The sequence below is a fragment of the Pteronotus mesoamericanus genome, unplaced genomic scaffold, assembly GCF_021234165.1.
Source record: "Pteronotus mesoamericanus isolate MK-2021 breed Mesoamerican mustached bat unplaced genomic scaffold, CSHL_Meso_final contig_256, whole genome shotgun sequence".
Lineage (NCBI taxonomy): Eukaryota > Metazoa > Chordata > Mammalia > Chiroptera > Mormoopidae > Pteronotus > Pteronotus mesoamericanus.
This window is the reverse complement of record NW_026555108.1, coordinates 4,477,770-4,495,392: the sequence shown is the minus strand read 5'-3', so window position 1 is coordinate 4,495,392 and position 17,623 is coordinate 4,477,770. Positions and strand designations below refer to the sequence as shown.

Here is a 17,623-nt window from a genome sequence, read left to right as displayed (position 1 = left end):
ACTAAGTTTTTAAAGGATTGGGTTAAACAATGTTAAGGGGATTTCTTTACTACCGGATTTATCCAGAGCCTTTAACATCATAATGTCCATGGTGAACTTCTAAGTGGAAGGGGTTCTATATGTGATATCTACCAAACTTACTGCCATATACTAACCCTAACCCCGCCCAGTAGACCTCTGCTTAAATCTCATTGGCCAGAGGGAGATCAGATGGTCAATCTGAGCTATGTGTATGGGAAGTTGGGTTTATTGTGGCCCCAAACAAAGTTGGGGTTCTCTGAGTAAGGAAGACTGGGATAGTGGGTAACCATAACATAAAGACCACCACAAAGAAAATTAAAGAGTCACTATTTGTACATTGGTGTATACCCTTCAGATCCTTTCTTACGCGCAGACACAAGGGACATAGTAAACCCATTTTGATCAAATGCTGAATGGCCAAGAGTTAAAGTCAATATTCAACTGAAACTCAGGACAAAGTTAAATATTATTATACATCTTAGTGTGAATCCCTGGGATATGAGAATAAATCTAAAGTATTATATAAAAATAAGTGTTATTGCAACTTAAAATCTTCAGTAGTCATTTTTAAGAAATTTGACCTAACAGTGCAGCAACTATAACATCTCCACACTGTGAGCTGGTTGATTGTCCCTGTGCTCACTAGTTTGCACATTTGGCATATTAAAAAATGCTCACTTTTGCCCTGGCTAGTGTGGCTCAGTGGGTTGAGTGTTGGCCTGTGAATCAAAGGGTCACCAGTTCAATTCCCAGTCAGGGCACATGCCTGGGTTGTGGGCCAGGTCCTCAGTAGGGGGCATGTGAGAGGCAACCACACATAGATGTTTCTCTCCCTCCCCATCTCTAAAAATAAATAAATAAAATCTTTAAAAATTTTTTCACTTTCAGCTGAGGTCACTGGAAAAGAATTAGTCACGGTCTGCATAGAATTAGGTAACTAAAATTTAAATATAGTTCCTAAATATTATTCTAGTGTTGTTAGTACTAGTACATTAAACAGTTCTATAAGGATTAGAACTGAGATATAATTTAATCTTTATGGTTAAAGTTTTCATAAGCATTTGTTGGTTCAAAGAGGATATAGCATTCTTTCTGGAGTTATCTAGATAACACATTCTCCCTTAATATTCATATTACCTGTCAATCTACTTTTCTATTTAGTTAATTACTTGAAAGGTTTTAATTATTTTTGTACATGAAATAACAACTTTTAAAATTATCATTAATTATTAATTGTTACAATTATATATAATTGTGTATATATAAATGTGTATATATAGATATATATACAGGTACTTTGATAGAATTTCAACATATAAAGCACAGAAGTTTTTAACACCAAATTATATTTCGAATGCTTATCTATATTTGAAAGTATATTCAAATATTAATAATAAGTCCAAATAACATCTCCTGTTCATAATACTATGATTTTATGCTGATTAGATATCACAGTAAGGATGAAATCACATGATCATTGATCATATACAATTTCAGAGGTTACAGAAATGACAATGAGACTGTGAATAAACACATACATCCCCCCTCTCTAGCCAAAGACTGCCAAGAACATATCTGTAGTTGAACAAATTAAGTTATAGTATTCATTGCTGTGAGGGAGAACACATGTTACAAAGAACCATGAGGTATTTGAGTAAGAGGATATTAGGAAGAAACCACTTTAGGATTTAGGTTTTGTCGGGTGGTTTAGGGAAGGCTCTGTGGAGGTGAGGGTTCACTCTAGATTGGATGCTGTCAACAAGTGGGAGGCAATTCTCTGATTGGATAGCTCAATAAATCTTACTTACAGAAAGGGAAGAGGAGAAAGAGGATAAAGTTTTCATTGGTAAAGAAAGGGCAGTCATTGCTTTTGTTTGTGAGAAGGGATGCTAGGTAATTTGTGGGTGGCAAAGTAACCTTATTTTGCCTCCACTTAGACAAAATTATGAAGAGGCCTTGTTTTGTTTCACTGTATCATGGTGTCAGGGTTCCTAGTGTGAGGTTGGTATCTGTGATATGGTCGGTATCCAATTTACCAATCTCACAATATGAGAATAGCATGGCAGAGCTGTGCCAGGCCAGCTTCTGGATGTCAGTTGCTTCTGTGTCTCTCTCTGCCTCTCTCTCTTTACACACATACACATGTGAATGCACATGCACACACATACACAATCACTATTTTTTACAAAAACTAGGTAATTCTATGCGTTCTGTTTTTAAACTGTTTTTCTTTTTTAAATTATTTTTTAAAGATTTTATTTATTTTTAGAGAAGGGAAGGGAGGGAGAGAGGGAGAGAAATGTGTGGTTGCATCTTGCGCACCCCCTACTGGGGACCTAGCCTGCAACCCAGGCATGTGCTCTGACTGGGAATCGAATCAGTGACCCTTTGGTTTGCAGGCCAGCACTCAATCCACTGAGCCACACCAGCTAGGGCTAAACTCTGTTTTTTACTTAACAATTTATTTGCCAACACCTTTTCCTGTCAAAAATAGTAATTCTGTGAAGGGATTGAGGAGTACAGATTGGTAGTTACAAAAAATTCATGGGGACAGAAAGTACAGCATAGGGAATATAGTCAATGATATTGTAATAACTGTGTATGGTGCCAGGTGGGGACTGGAAATATCAGGAGGAACACTTTGTAAAGTATATGATTGTACACTTGAAACGAATACAAAATGATATTGAATGTGAACTGTAATTTTTTTTTTAAATTTTAGAAATAAAATGGAAAAGAAAAGAATGTTCAACACTGACTATTGTAGGAATAGGAAAATGCGCTACTATAGAAAAATAGATGTTTTTTCTTTTTTCAAAAAAATAAAAATTCTGCAACATTGCTTTCAATGTCTACATAGTACTCCACTGGATAAATGTACTTAACCTTCCCTACTGATGCACATTTAGATTGTTTCCAACATTTTGCTGCTGCACATCTGACAGAGCAAACTCTATTGGTTGAAAAGCAATTAGAGCCTGGATTCTGACATGGAATATTTCTTAGATCTGAAAGTGATCTTTTTATGCCCTGGATATAACATGGAGTCTGTAATGGAAGCTCTAACCCCCAGTGTGGCTGTATGGAGATGGGGCCTCTAAGGAAGTATAAAGGTTAGATGAGACCTTATGGGTGGAGCCCTGATCCTATAGGATAGTGTTCTTGTCAGAAAAAACACCAGAATATGAGCTCTCTTTCACACAATGAGGAAAGGCCATGTGAGGGCAGAGAGAGAAGGTGACAGTCTATGGGCCAAGAAGAGAGCTCTCACCAGCAACCAAATTTGCCAACAGCTTTACCTTGGATTTCTCAGACTCCAGAACTACGGGGAAATAAATTTCAGCTGTTCAAGCCACTTATTCTGCAGTACTTTCTTATACCAGCTTGAACAGACTAATACAGTGTTCATTGGCCAAGCTCTATGAATCTACCTGGGATTTATCTCATATATTTATATTTAACTATTATTATATATTATATAAGCATGTCTATTTTTATTTTTTATTTGTACACACATACCTGGGATTCATACACACGCACACGCACATACATTCTAATTTATATACAGGAGTTGGCAGAAGTAAGTTTATAGTTGTGAGTACATGAAACACAGACTTTATTCTTGTACTATTATTTATTAATTATCACATTATTTTCCATATTTTACCCATCCCTGTATTCTAATTAATTAGCAAACTCTCTCCTTTCACTTCTTAAACTTTTGAGGTATGGGTATAATCAATTACTCTCTCTTTTTCTCTTCTTTTATTATGAATACAAACATTTTAAGGTGATGAGTTTTCCTCTCGGTATCAGTTCAGAGTCAACTTATACATTTAAAAAAATAAATTATTTTGGAATAATTTTATATTTACAGAAAAGCTGCTAAGATGATACAGGGTTCCCACATACCCCTCACTCAGTTTCCCCTAATGTCAACATCTTCTATAACCACTGTACATTTGTGAAAACTAAGAAATTGAGCCCTGACTGGGTGGCCCATTTGGATGAAGAGTCATCCCATACACCAAAAGGTTGCAGAGTCTATCCCTGGTCAGGGCACGTATGGGAGGCAACTGATCGATGGTTCTCTTTCACATAGATGGCTCTCGCTCTCTCTCTCTCTCTCCCCCCCCCTTCCTCTCTTTCTAAAATCAACAAACATATCATCAGGTGAAGACTTTTAAAAAACTAAGAACTTGACATTGGTACATTACTACTAAAGAAACTCTGCCCTTTACCGGGATTTCACCAGTTTTTCTATCAACATCCAGGATACCACATTGCCTTTAGTCATCATGTCTCTGTAACTCTCCTTTTGTGTGTGGCAGTTTCTTCATCTTTTCTTATTTCCATGATTCCAGTGATTTTGAGGAGGACTGCTTAGGTATTTTGTAAAATGTTCCTCAACTTGGGCTTTTCTGATGTTTTGCTCATAGACCAGGCTTATGAGTTTGGAGAATACCAACGAAGTGAGGTGCCCTTCTCATTATGTGATATCAACATGGCTTATTGCTTGTGATGTTAACCTTGATTGGTTGGTTTAGGTTGTGTTTGCCTGGTTTTTCCACTGTAAGCTTACTGCTTTTCCCTTTCTACACTCTTCTTTGGAATTGAGTTGCTAAGTCTAGTCCACGCTTAGAGGTGGGGAGAGGATCAAGCTCCACCTACTGGAGGGGAGAGTATCTACATACATTATTTATAATTCTGTAAGAAAGACTTGTCTTTTTATCACCATTTATTCATTTCTTTGATCATTTACTTATTTCAGTATGGACTCATGTATATTTATTTTATTCTTTGAATAATAATCCAATATTACGTTATTTATCTTGTTGCTCAAATTGTTCCTGATTTGGCTTTTGAGAGATTTTCCTGGTTGTTCTTGTGTGTCCCTTTGACATGTGCCCTTCCTTTTGATTTTTGAGCACTTCCTTGCTGTAATTCCATTTTCTTTGTTTCCCTTAACATATTCTATTATTGCCACTAAATTTCTTTTCTAAGCCTGTTTGTCAGGAGAAGATTTTTAATTCCTATCCACCTGGGGACTCTAATTCTATATTTACTATATATTTCTAAGTTTACTGTACTATGTACTATAGTATGTCAAATTTCTGCCTTTTCAGTTACTAACAGCATTTTGTATTCAAATACACAAATAATAAATGTGAATGATTCATGTGCGCTTGAAAAGAAAGTGTAATTCTTTGTCTTATTCATTATGTTTTTTTATCACTTGACAGCCTAATCTACATTAGTTATTGTATTATTCAGCTCCATACTTTTAAAAATCAATTTTTTACTTGATCTGTCACATTCTGATAGCAGAGCATTAAGGTCTCCAATCACATTATACAGCAGACCTTTTGGAATACATCACAAAGCATGCATCCTGAGACCATGTGATTTCCATCCACAAATGCAGTAAAGATGTAACTGAAGATTTCAAGCTTCTCTTTCACACCCTTCATGCAGTTAACCCTGAGTGGAGGGTGCCAAAACCAAATTTACATTTTCACACAGTTTAGATCATTCACTAGCTAAGTCATTTGTCTTAGCAGAATTAGAAATTGTCCACATGTCATGGACCTTCTGGATTCATTCATTCAACCATTAAGCAGCCACAATGAGCCAGGCACTGGGCTAAACGGGCTAGGACACAGAGATGAGTGAGGCACTCATAGCCCCTGTGCTTGTTGGGCTTCAGTGTAGTGATAGTTGAAGCTACATGAAATCTATAAATTCCAAAGTTCTACTCTGTGTTTAATTTTTCCTCAAACTTCTTTTCAAGATTTTATTTATTTATTTTTAGAGAGAAGGGAAGGGAGGGAGAAAGAGGGAGAGAAATATCAATGTGAAAGAGAAACATCAATCAGTTGCTTTTTGCATACCCCCAACTGGGGACCTGGCCCACAACCCAGGAATGTGTCCTCATTGGGGATCGAACTGGTAACCTTTCAGTTTGCAGGACGATGCCCAATCCACTGAGCCACACCAGCCAAGGCTCCTCAAACTTTCTTTTTTCAGTCTTTCATTTATGTAGTTTTATGCTATTTCATTTAGCTTATTAGACTTTCATTGAATAGCATACTTTTGATTCATATGCCCTTACATTATCTCTTTAGCGCCTTTCTTCTATGAAATCCTTTCTTTCTTTCCTGGAAATATACACATATTAAGTGGCTCTCACATGCCAGGCACTGCTTTAAACACTTGGAATGTTGTGACAAGTAAGATATAGTTTTTATTCTCAAGAAGCTCTCAAACATGTAGAAGAAAATAATTACTCCATAATATAATATGTTAAGTACCATAGCAGAGCCAACAAAAGATTATGAAAGAATGGAGTAAGGATTTGTTAATTCTGCCTGGTGAAGGCTTCACTTGAGAAGGTGATATTTCATGTGTCCTTAAAATGAATAGGCTTTACCATGTAGAGAAAACACATTTCAAAGACCAAAAAAAAAAAAAAAAGTGAAAATGTTCAGAAAACATGAAGTAGTCCAGTGTACTACTTATGGTAAGGAGTGAACAGAGATTAATAGGGCTAGAGAAGGGATTTTGCTGGCCTTTATGATGTATGGGGAGGCATTGAACTGTCTGGCTGATAGCCTGGATCCAAAGACAGTGACTAAGTACAGCTCTTCCCTCTGTAGGGCAGCCTTCTGGTTACCACTCAAGTGCTCTGCTCACTTTCTGCCCCCATGATCACCTCAGATGGACCCCTGGTCATTTGGTCCCCTAGAGTCGCCATTCTGGCTACTCTTTGGAAAAAATTCCTTCCTGTCTTCACATTCTATGATTAAGTCCTACTGATTAGTTCCCTTGATGATCACCATGTATAAAGTTACTGTAACACCCAGAGTGTGGAACAAAACCTTAGAGTATCTTAAAAATATTCAGAAGGAGAAGGAGGAAGAGGCAGGACAAGAGATTGCATTGTAGGGGAGAGGGTGAGGGTGGGGAGGAAAGACATGGGGTAATGGATTTTTGAGGAGTAAGTGAGTGATGCTAATAAGAAATCAAGGGACTTCTGCTCAAGATGGCGGTATAAGTAAATGCAGTACTCACATCCTCCCACAACCATATCAAAATCACAACTAAACTACAGAACAACCATCATCCAGAATCACCTGAAATCTAGCTGAACAGAAATCCTACAACTAAGGATATAAAGAAGAAGTCACATGGATACCGGTAGGAGGGGCAGAAACGCTTGAAGGGAGGTTCCACACTAATGTGTTGCAGAAAAAGTCAGGAGGGATATCTCAGCTGTGGAGGTCTGCCCCTGAGGAGCAAGGGGTCCTGGCCCCACACCAGGCACAGGCACCCCTCCCTGGGTTCCAGTGCCAGAAAAAGAAGTCCCTATAACTTCTGGCTGTAAAAACCAGTAGGGATTGAGGTTGAAGAAGACGGAAACTCCTGGAGTCCCTGTCAGTTCCTCTTAAAGGGCCCATGCATACACTTACTCAGACTTACTCCCTCTGAGCTCTAGCACCGGGGCTGCAGCTTGAAAGGCACCAGGGACATATTAGGAGGGACTGAAGTGTCCTGCATCAGGGCAAGGGTGGGAGGGGACATCTTTCTCCCAGATAGAAGTGCTGGCAGAGGCCAGTGTTGCTTTGATGAACCCTCCTTCCACAGAGGTGGCAAGTGGGCGCCATGTCTGAGTCTCCATCAACCAGACTATCACTGTTTGCCCAGCCCTGTGGTGCTTCCCTGAGATCTCTTCCCACCCAGCGTGTAAGCCCACCCAAGCTGTTTCCAATTCCTTTACCGTGTGACTGGCCTCTCTTGGCTCATGCTTCAGACTTTCCTAATATCTCTCAAACAAGCAGCATCTGGCCACGGCATGCCCTGTACCTCTCACTAAGTGGCTCCAGGCCCAGCACTAGCAGCAGCTGGCTGTGTTTCATAACTTTCTTTGGAAAAATATCTATTCAGGTCCTCAATTTTTAAATTGAATTATTATTATTATTATTTTTTTGCTATTGAGTTGTATGAGTTTCTAGATAGTCTTTTAACTTTTGTTCCTTTCTGAGGTTTTTTTTTTCTTTTATTTTAAAATTTTTCTTCTTCATGTTTTTTGGGTCTTTTGTTGATTGCCTTGTGAAAGGGACATCTGTGGGGTGGGAGGAGGTAGATGAGGGTAAAGGAGGGGTAAATGGTGATGGAAGGAGACTTGGCTTGAGGTTGGGAACACACGAAACAATGCACAGATGATGTATTATAGAAATGTACACCTGAAACCTATATAATTTATTAACCAATGTTACCTCAATAAGCTGAATACAAATAAGAAATAGAAGAGACATCTATGTTTTTATTTACTCTTCAAAAATTCTCAGAATAGAGCTTTAACAAATTTTTAAACAAAGCTTAGTAAACATTTAAAATATAAAGTAGATCCCCATTAGGAGGATCCCAGGAAGGTAGCAAATACCTTAGGATTCTGGTGCTAGAAGACCATCATGAGGGCAAAGTGACCTACATGAAATACCCCTGCCAACTGAAAAGAAGCCCTGAGTAAGATGTCTTTGATCTATCCAAAAGGCCTGTTTGTTAGCTTAGTGATGTGGACATGAAGTAAGCTTTTGTATTTGGAGACAGCTGGTTATCTCAGAAAAACTTGTGCATGAATGTTTGTAGAGGCATTATTCATAATAGCCAAAAAGTGGAAACAACCCCCAAAGCCATCAACTTGTGAATGAATAAAAGTGTGATGTATACACACAATGGAATATTATTCAGCTATAAAAATAAATGAAATCTGATACATGCTACAACATGGATGAACCTGGAAAACATGCTAAGAGAAAGAAGCCAGTCATAAAAGATCACCTATTCTACGATTCTATTTATATGACATGTCAAGAATTGGCAAATCCAAAGAGACAGAAAGTGGATTAATTGTTGCCGGGGTCTGGGGGACATGAGGGAATGGGAAATGACTGGTAACGTGAACTGGGTTTCTTTTGGGGGAGTCCTGAAGAAATGCTCTAAAATTACCATATTTTGCTGAGTATAATGTGCACACTCACATTTTTAGCCCAAACTTTTGGGGAGAAACTATTTTGTGTTAACTTTTTAATTCAATTTTGTATTTATTTATATTTAGATACTTGCTTTTTGTACAATAAAGGAATTTCAGCATTTATTTTTGAACATATGATATCGTTATTGCTTTCTAGAGTTACACTTTTAACACATAAGCATAAATTAAAGAATTAAAAACATTTATATAAGCTCTGGCTGGTGTGACTCAGTGGATTGAGCACCAGCCTGCAAACCAAAGAGTCGCCAGTTCGAGTCTCAGTCAGGGCACATGCCTCGGTTGTGGGCCAGGTCCCCAGTAAGGGGCATGTGAGAGGCAACCACACATGGATGTTTCTCTCTCTCTTTTTCTCCCTCCCTTCCCCTATCTCTAAAAATAAAAAAATAAAATCTTAAAAAAAGAGAAGTTACTTTTATAAAAACATTTCTATAGATACGGAATTAGTACTACCCATGTATAATGCGCATCCTTATTTTCCCCGAAAAATTTGGCCAAAAAAGGGAACTTTTTACATGGCAAAATATGGTAGACAGTGGTTGCGGTTGCACAACACTGTGACTATACTAAATACTACTGAATTTTACACTTTAAAAGAGTTTACATTTATGGTATGCAAAATAGATCTCAATTTTTAAAGTGTGTTAAGACAGCAACAACAATAGCAACTGGAGTGGTGGCTACTCCGGCTGCTTCATTTGAGCCGTCCAGGCCCTGGGGCGTTGAGCTCAGTCAGGAAAGCCAGTAGGGAGACTGGCAGGGAGCATGCCTGTCTGGGTATGAGGGGCCTCAGGGTGTCTCCAGATGAGGAATGACTCAGTGGAGCTCCTCGGGGCAGCAAGTACAAGGGCTCTGTGGTAAGGAAGGAATTCCTGATGCTGTGCCCAACCACACATAGCCTTCCTTCATCTCCCTTTTTCCCCTTTTTTGTAGTAGCAAATGAGTGTCTTCTTCCAGGCAGTCTCTTTTTGTTTTTGTATTTTTTTAATTTATTTTTTAATTTTTTTAGAAAGAGGGGAAGGGAGAAAAAGACACATGGGTGTGAGAGAGAGGAACCTCGATTGGCTGCCTTCCCCATGCGCTCTGACTGCAGACCCAGCCCGCAATCCAGGCATGTGCCCGGACCAGGAATCCAGTCACTGACCTTTCCCTTTGAGGGAAGACATCCCACGCACTGACCCACACCAGCAAGGGCTCAGGAACTCTCTCTTGGACACACAGTCCCTTCAATCACAAGAAAAGCAGCTCCTGGGTCTCTGAGAGGCCATACTTGGCCTTGTGCTGGTCAAACAGTTTCTTCAGGGCCTCCTTATAGAGTGTGTGGTACTTGTCCACCACCTCCTGGCTTGGGTCCTTGATCTTGGGCACTGGCATAGGTTCCCCGACTGCCAAGGGAAATGCAAAGGAGAAAGGGCAAATGTTAGAATCTTGTGTTCCGTTAACCTCCTTCTTTTTTCTTTCCCCAGGGCCTGATCCTCTCGCATCCAAAACCAACTCCCAGCATCTCCCCTCCTGCTTGCCTTCTTCTTTGGTGGGGGTGGGGTGGGCAGGGCTGAGGTGGAAGCTCAGAAAGAGCTGAGGTGGCCTTGGGCTGAAAGCAGCACTCACCCACAGTGCTGATAGGCAGCGGGTATGGCAGGAGCCCAACAGAGCCTCTACGGAAACCTCGGCCATAGAAGACACAAAAATAGAATCCAAACACACGGCGGAACCAGCTCTGGAACTTAAACATCCTGCTGTCTTTATGGAACACCGCCTGATTGAATACGTCAGTTTCTCCAAAAGTGAAGGTAGGGACCAGATGAGCCCTGTAAGAAAGCCCCGAGTTGTTTCCCACACACAGGCCACAATGGGAACCACCCAGGAAGAACATGTGTTCATGGCCAAGACCCCATCCATTATGAAATCCCTGTGGCATAAAGAATTTCTTCTTGCACTAAACAGAGCTCCCATATTTCATGTCTCTTGCCCTGAAAATTTCAAAGCCAGTAAAAGTGCCCTCCCTGGGTCAGGATCCCCAGGACAAGATATGGGGGTGCAGTGAAGGAACAAGAGTTAGGGCAGGGATCCCCAGAGACCCACAGCTTCCAGGAAGTGTCAGGGAAAGGAATAGCTGACTCTGTTCCTACTAGTAGGAAGCAAGGAGATGATGATAATTTTGCATGGATGTGTCTGTATGATACGACCCTCACCCACAGGGACTATGAGTGAGGTATTCTGTCCTTGGGCCTTGGGATTAGTACAGCAAAAAGTTGTTTCCCTCTCAGGCCACGGGGATCTACCCTGACAGGGCCCTAGATAGGGAATCGGGCTCCTTATGGCTTCCTGTGAGAGTTACTAGTAAGGATCTCCCAACACTCCGATGTATGTGACCTTACTGATTCCCCGCAGTGGACACAGTGGATGACATGGGGGCAGGGTGTGGGGGGGTCCTCTTCTCATCTTCCAGGCTCAGGCAGTCAGTGAGTGGCAGGACCCAGAGCAGACCCCAGGACCCCTTCGACTCCTTCCTCTGTGCTCTGCATTCTCTCCCCCTACATTTGCTCCAAACTCATCTACAGACCACTCAGGCAAGTCCTCAGAGGAAATGCTTCCCTCTTTTCTGAGTCTGCAGTAGGACAATTGTCCCTGTGTCCAGCGAGCCGGCCTGCTAACCCAATGGGACAGCCCACAGCTCCAGCCTTGGCCTCCTGTTCCTTACCTCCTCTCTTTACACCGAAAGTTGTAGTGGCTAACTGTGTGCCAGGCACATGGTAGGTGTTTTATGCACATAAATTCATTAAAACCCCACCATAACCCAATGAAGTGGGTGCAATTATTAGTAGGCACATTATAAAGATGAACACATGAAGCCTCAGGATGCTTGAGGAACCTGTCCTAGAGCACATGGTAAGTCAGGGAGCAAGGATTTTAAATCAGGCCCCGACTCTAGATCCCAGTGCATACTGACCGTGTTGTACTGCCTCTTGCACTTAACATTCACAGACAGATGTAGATGCTGAAGCTGATAGAGATAACGTAGGAGTCCTCTATATGCTAGGGCAGTTCTAGCCAAATCCCCTGATAATGAATCTGGGTTTGTGGTTTGGCTTGCTGGGAACTGGTCTAGTTAGCTCAGAAGGATCAGATAACATAAACTTTTTTGAAATTCTATGGTCATCTCCCCTAGTCACTAGCTGGTTCAATAAGGGCAAGAGTCACGTCTGATTTATCTTGGCATCGCCTACCAGGGCATGAGGCTCAGAGAAGGCCACCCACTCCTTCCCTGGGAAGAACACCTACCCATGCTGGAGGGCAGTGCGCACAAACCCCTTGTGCTTCTGGAAGATGAGGGTGGTGGTGTTGGGCACGCTTTGCAGGGCCTCGCCCACCCCTCCGATTACAATACCCACGAGATTGCCAGTGCCGCAGCTCAGCAGGTAGTTGATGGCTGGCTGACTCACAGAGCAAACACCTGAAAAGAATCAAGGAGCAGAGACAGGAGTAAAATGATCAGGAGAGGAGAAAGGGCTGAGAGGGAATGCCCTCTGCTCTATTTCTCACTGGCTTATTTGTGTGTCCTCGGTTTCCATGGGTTCCAGGAGAAGAGGGAATGAGCTGGGGCAAAGGGTGTGGAGAAGAGAAGGCTTTGGGCAAACACAACGCATTTGACTTTGAGACAGTATCTCCACTTTGCAGGAGGCACTGGATCAAAAGTACAGCAGGAAGGTTTTCAGTGGGATAACCAGGAGGACTTTCTGAATTCCAGCTATAATACTCTCCCCTTTTCTTTTCCTTTATTGCCTTTAATCTCCTGCCACAGAAGTACCTTTGGCCATGAGGTATTCCCTAATCAAGGGGATCCTGAAGAAATAGGACAGCGTGGCCAAGTAGGGTGTAATGCCTGGGAAGATCTTCGAGAAGCCTGTGGCCTCAGTGCAGAAGTTGCAGAAGGCACCATAGGTCAAGATGCCGTGCGGGTGAACCCCCATGATGTAGTTGTGCTCAGGTGACAAGTCTTTAGTCTTCACAATCTGCAGCCATGGAAAGAAATGGCAGAGGAGGTGGAATGAGACCACATGGACAAGCAAAGGTGGAGACAGTAGAGGCATCAGGGCGCTCTCTAAAGCAGGGCTTTTCCACAGGTAGGCCATGAGTGGCTGAGGCATGATCTCCTTGGCCCCTGGGAAACCACATAGAATCTGGGGCAGCTGAGTTCCCGGGTCTCTTGCCTATGGCTGCAATGAGCCTCAGCCATTTATGTCAGTGCACTTCGTGAATGACATCATTTTCTCAGAGCACTCTTAAGTGGAAAAGGCCAGCAAGCTCTGATCTCAAAATCAGGGCAGGGTTTGTTGTCTGCTCCAAAGTGTACTCGGAGGACTCGCACAGCGGTATATTTCTAGAATCTCTTCCTGGTATCTTCTCCCCACCCCGAACCCCATTTCAGTGCACACCTAAGCAACTTTTATTGAACTTTGAAAGCCCTGCTTGGATAAATCGGAGGGAAAGCTGGGGAGCGAGACCGCACAACCCAGCTGTTCAGTGCAGGAAAAGGAAGCTTCAAAACCTCTGGAGGTAAAAACCTGTGGGGGTTGCAGCGACAGGAGAAACTCCCAGCCTCACAGGAGAGTCGGTTGGAGAGACCCGCAGGATCCTAGAATGTACAAAAACCCACCCACCTAGTCACATTTGCTTGTGGGTAGTCAGGGAAGTGATTGAAAACCAGCCGAGAGCCAAGCAAGTGACATTGTTCCCTCTTGGACCCCTCCACCACACACAGCATTGCAAGGCAGAGACCTGGGTTGCCCTGACCTGGTGAATACCTAGGGCTCTGCCCCTTCCAACGATTTCCAAGGCACCCCGAGACAAAGAAATATGGCCCAAATGAAAGAACAAATCAAAGCTCCAAAAATACAACTAAGCTATGAACAGATAGCCAACCTATCAGATGCACAGTTCAAAACACTGGTGATCTGGATGCTCACTGAATTGGTTATGTATGGTCGCAAAATGGAGGGAAAAGTGAAGGCTATACAAAGTGAACTAAAGAAAAATACACAGGGAACCAACAGTAAAGGGAAGGAAACCAGGACTCAAATCAATGACTGGGAGCAGAAGGAAGAGATAAACATTTGACCAGAACAGAATGAAGAAACAAGAATTAAAAAAAAAAAATGAGGAGAGGCTTAAGAACCTCGAGGACAACTTTAAATGTTCCAACATCCAAATCATAAGGGTGCCAGAAGGAGAAGAGGAAGAGCAAGAAATTGAAAACTTCCTTGAAAAAATAATGAAGGAGAATGTCCCCAATCTGGCCAAGGAAATAGACTTCCAGGAAGTCCAGGAAGCTCAGAGAGTCCCAAAGAAGTTGGACTCAAGGATGCACACACCAAGGCACATCATAATTAAGTCACCCAAGCTTAAAGAGAAGGAGAGAATCTTAAAAGCAGCAAGAGAAAAGGAGACAGTTCCCTACAAAGGAGTTCCCATAAGACTAGCGGCTGATTTCTCCAAAGAAACCTTGCAGGCAAGAAGGGGCTGGCAAGAAGTATTCAATGTCATGAAAAGCAAGAACCTACATCCAAAATTACTCTCTCCAGCAAAGCTATCATTTAGAATGGAAGGGCAGATAAAGTGCTTCCCAGATATGGTCAAGTTAAAGGAGTTCATCATCACCAAGCTCTTATTATATGAAATGTTAAAGGAACTTATCTAAGAAAAGGAAGATTAAACACTAAGAACAGTAAAACAGAGGGAAGCAGGAGGGGGAAGAATGGGGGAGAAGGTACAGGGAATAAAAAGCATAAATGGTAGGTACAAAATAAGCAGTGGGAGATTAAGAATAGTATAGAAAATGGAGAAGCCAAAGAACTCATATGTACACCATGGACATGAACTAAGGGAGGGGAATGCTGGGGGGTGGGATGGTGTAGGGTGGAGGGGGATAAAGGGGAATAAAGAGGAGGGAAAAAATAGAACAATTGTAATAGCATAATCAATAAAATATGTTTTAAAAATATGTATATTTTTAAAAAGCCCCACTTGGTTATCACCATGTCCGTGGAGCCTTTCCTTACCCATCAGCTGAACTAGTTGTATATCCTGCACCAAACTGTAAATGCAGGGCCTGGCACAAATAACGCCCTTTTTTTGTTACAAAATCTTTTATTACAAAATCATAAGCATGTCATCCTGTAACATAACAATATCACGTTCAAGCACACCTTATGACATTTTAGGTGAAATGTTCAAATTAAAACTATGAATTATTACACCCGTATTATTACCCTACCAACCACACTCAAGCAGGCCTTCTGTTGGAACCTGTGTACACTTGTCTGTCCTCCCCATTAGATGTGAGCTCTTTGATGGCAGAGCATGGTATTCTACTCACTTCTCTGTACCCCAAACATGAGGCACAGAATAGACTTTTAATCAGTGTTTGTTGAACTGAACTGAACTGCACTTGTGTTTGTGCCTATGTCGTCTGGTAGGTCATGCCAAGAGCATCCAAAGTGTCCTAGCAGAGTAATGGGTGCCCAGGAGCAATTCTGGATCATAAAGTATGTCTAGCCTGCATTGAGACTTGTCTGGGATGTTTGTTACCCTTATGGACAACCCAAGTCATTGGGCACAAATGCCTAGTATTTGGGGAACTGTGAGGGACTTTAGAGAAGAGACACTTACAGTGATGGGGAAATAGTCCCTGATATGGGTCCAGATATACCAGTTCCTTACCCAGGCAGATCGCCGTCCTCCTGAGAAGAGAATAGCAGTAAGGATAGTGTCTGTGGGGGCCAACCCTACCTCTCCCGCTCACCCAGGGCTTCCCTGCCAGTGTAGAGGGACCATAGCTCTGCTAGAGAGCGGGAAAAGGAAGAGACCTCAGGATGGTCCTAGCTGGCCTAGCTCCTGTGGCTCTGAGAACTTGGATGAGAGACCCATGGCATGGTGAGCAGGACTTCCTAGCTACAGGTTAAGATGGAACACTCTTAGGTCCTGTTCTTTCTAGGTCCGTGAGTCTTACCTTGGTCTGGGGTCCTCCAGTCCAGCACATACCAGACAAAGTAAAGGGTTGGTAGCAGCCACAACGATGTAAACAGCAGGTAAATGAAGAATGGATTCACGATCCAAACTGATGAGGGAGCAGGGCAGACCAAATTTGTGCTGCCAGCAGGACTTGACCATGTCCAGCCCTATTAAGAGCCCTCCAAACTACCCAAGCCTCTAGTCCTGGTTTTCTGCACAATTCAGCTTCTTCCCATCCACTACCCATGTCTACTTGTCCTTCAGACATTTCCTCTATCATCTACCATACACCAGCCCCATTTCTCCGCTTACCTGTCACCACTGTCCACCTGCCTCCCTGCCTACCCACCATCCCTCTATTCCTGCTCCCTGCCATCATCTGGTTCCTCTTGTCTTCCTCCTATCCACCATCCCTGAACCTTGGTAAACCACTAGCCCACCCTCCCTTGCCCATATACTGTCTGTAAATCCCCTAACCCTACCCTCACAGCATCTGTATCCCTGTGCCATTCTTGTCCTCTTGCCCCTCACCATTACTTCCATTGTCCCTGTCTCCCTGCTACACCACCCATGCCTCCTAGAGGGGGAAACTATGGTTCAAACACAGGCTGTATTTTTCTAAGTCTGTAATGCTAATCCTTCCTCTGTCTTACTCCCTATGTTTCCTTATGATCATGAACCTATCATGCCTATTCCCCGGGCCTCATTTCCCCTCTCCAGACAGTGAGGCTGAGCAGATGACTGAAATGAGCTAGAGCTACTTATCTCCATCATGCCCCTGTTTTATCCCCCTGCCTGTCCTTACTGTCCCCTGGGACTCTAGCTCTTCCTTCCCCAAGGCACTCAGGGAACTTGAGATTCCTTGCCTGTACTCTGTAGTACCATCTAAAGCAATGAAAGACTAGAGGTGAAACTTCTCCTGAGCTTACAGATCACCCCAGCTCTGACCTGGGCCCCTGACTCTGGCTTCTTGCCATGCACACTTCAGTCGGTACTCACATATGATAACGTAGCACAAGGGCCAGTACAGGATCAAGAGACTCTGTATGTGCTTAGGCTGCTTAAAATAAGGCATGCTGTCCAGGAGACTGCCCAGGAGACTGACAGAGACGAAGATCCCTGAACAGTGTTCCAACCACAGGTGCTGCCAGCCTCCTCTGGAAGTGCACTCAGTGGTGACTAGGAGGCTTTTCATCTGTTCTCTTCCCTTCTTGTCCTGTACCACACCTCCCACCCACTTCAGGGGCAGGCTCTGGAGTCCTGAGGACTGCCTCATCAGGTCTGAGCTGTCCCCTTTGACTCTCCATTCTGGGGTTATTGGGACATCGGGATGTAAAAAGTTGACAAGGACTATCATCTAATCCTGGTGACCCAGAGATCCAGAATAGAGGCTCTCACAGGCCACTCTGAGAGTACAGGCTTTGTGACCTCAGGGAGACAGCTGGTGGGAAGGGAGCTCTGGAGGTTTGTCCGGGTTGGGGTGCCCCTGGAGACAGGTATCTTCTGTCACAGAACGTTGACCTGAGGCAGTTGGGCTGG

At 42.8% G+C, this 17,623-nt stretch overlaps 1 protein-coding gene across 1 annotated transcript; it reads right to left on the bottom strand.

Annotated features, from left to right (window-relative positions):
- Nucleotides 1-10,303: 10,303 nt before the first annotated feature.
- AWAT1 (acyl-CoA wax alcohol acyltransferase 1) lies at nucleotides 10,304-17,159 on the bottom strand. Its single transcript, XM_054574208.1, has 7 exons — nucleotides 17,084-17,159; nucleotides 16,083-16,190; nucleotides 15,743-15,813; nucleotides 12,882-13,086; nucleotides 12,356-12,527; nucleotides 10,682-10,881; nucleotides 10,304-10,458 (listed from the first exon to the last, which is right to left on the bottom strand). Exons 1-7 carry the CDS (start codon nucleotides 17,157-17,159, stop codon nucleotides 10,304-10,306), a joined length of 987 nt encoding a protein of 328 aa, XP_054430183.1.
- Nucleotides 17,160-17,623: the final 464 nt, after the last annotated feature.

What these genes read in the sequence shown, in the direction of transcription:
- AWAT1 (XM_054574208.1), bottom strand. Translation starts at nt 17,159, where the DNA reads ATGCCTTATTTTAAGCAGCCTAAGCACATACAGAGTCTCTTGATCCTG. An exon ending in GGAATACCTCATGGCCAAAG is followed by an intron (nt 12,528 to 12,881) that starts GTACTTCTGTGG and finishes GATTCTTTTCAG; the next exon opens with GTGTTTGCTCTGTGAGTCAG. An exon ending in CGCACTGCCCTCCAGCATGG is followed by an intron (nt 10,882 to 12,355) that starts GTAGGTGTTCTT and finishes GCTTTCTTACAG; the next exon opens with GGCTCATCTGGTCCCTACCT.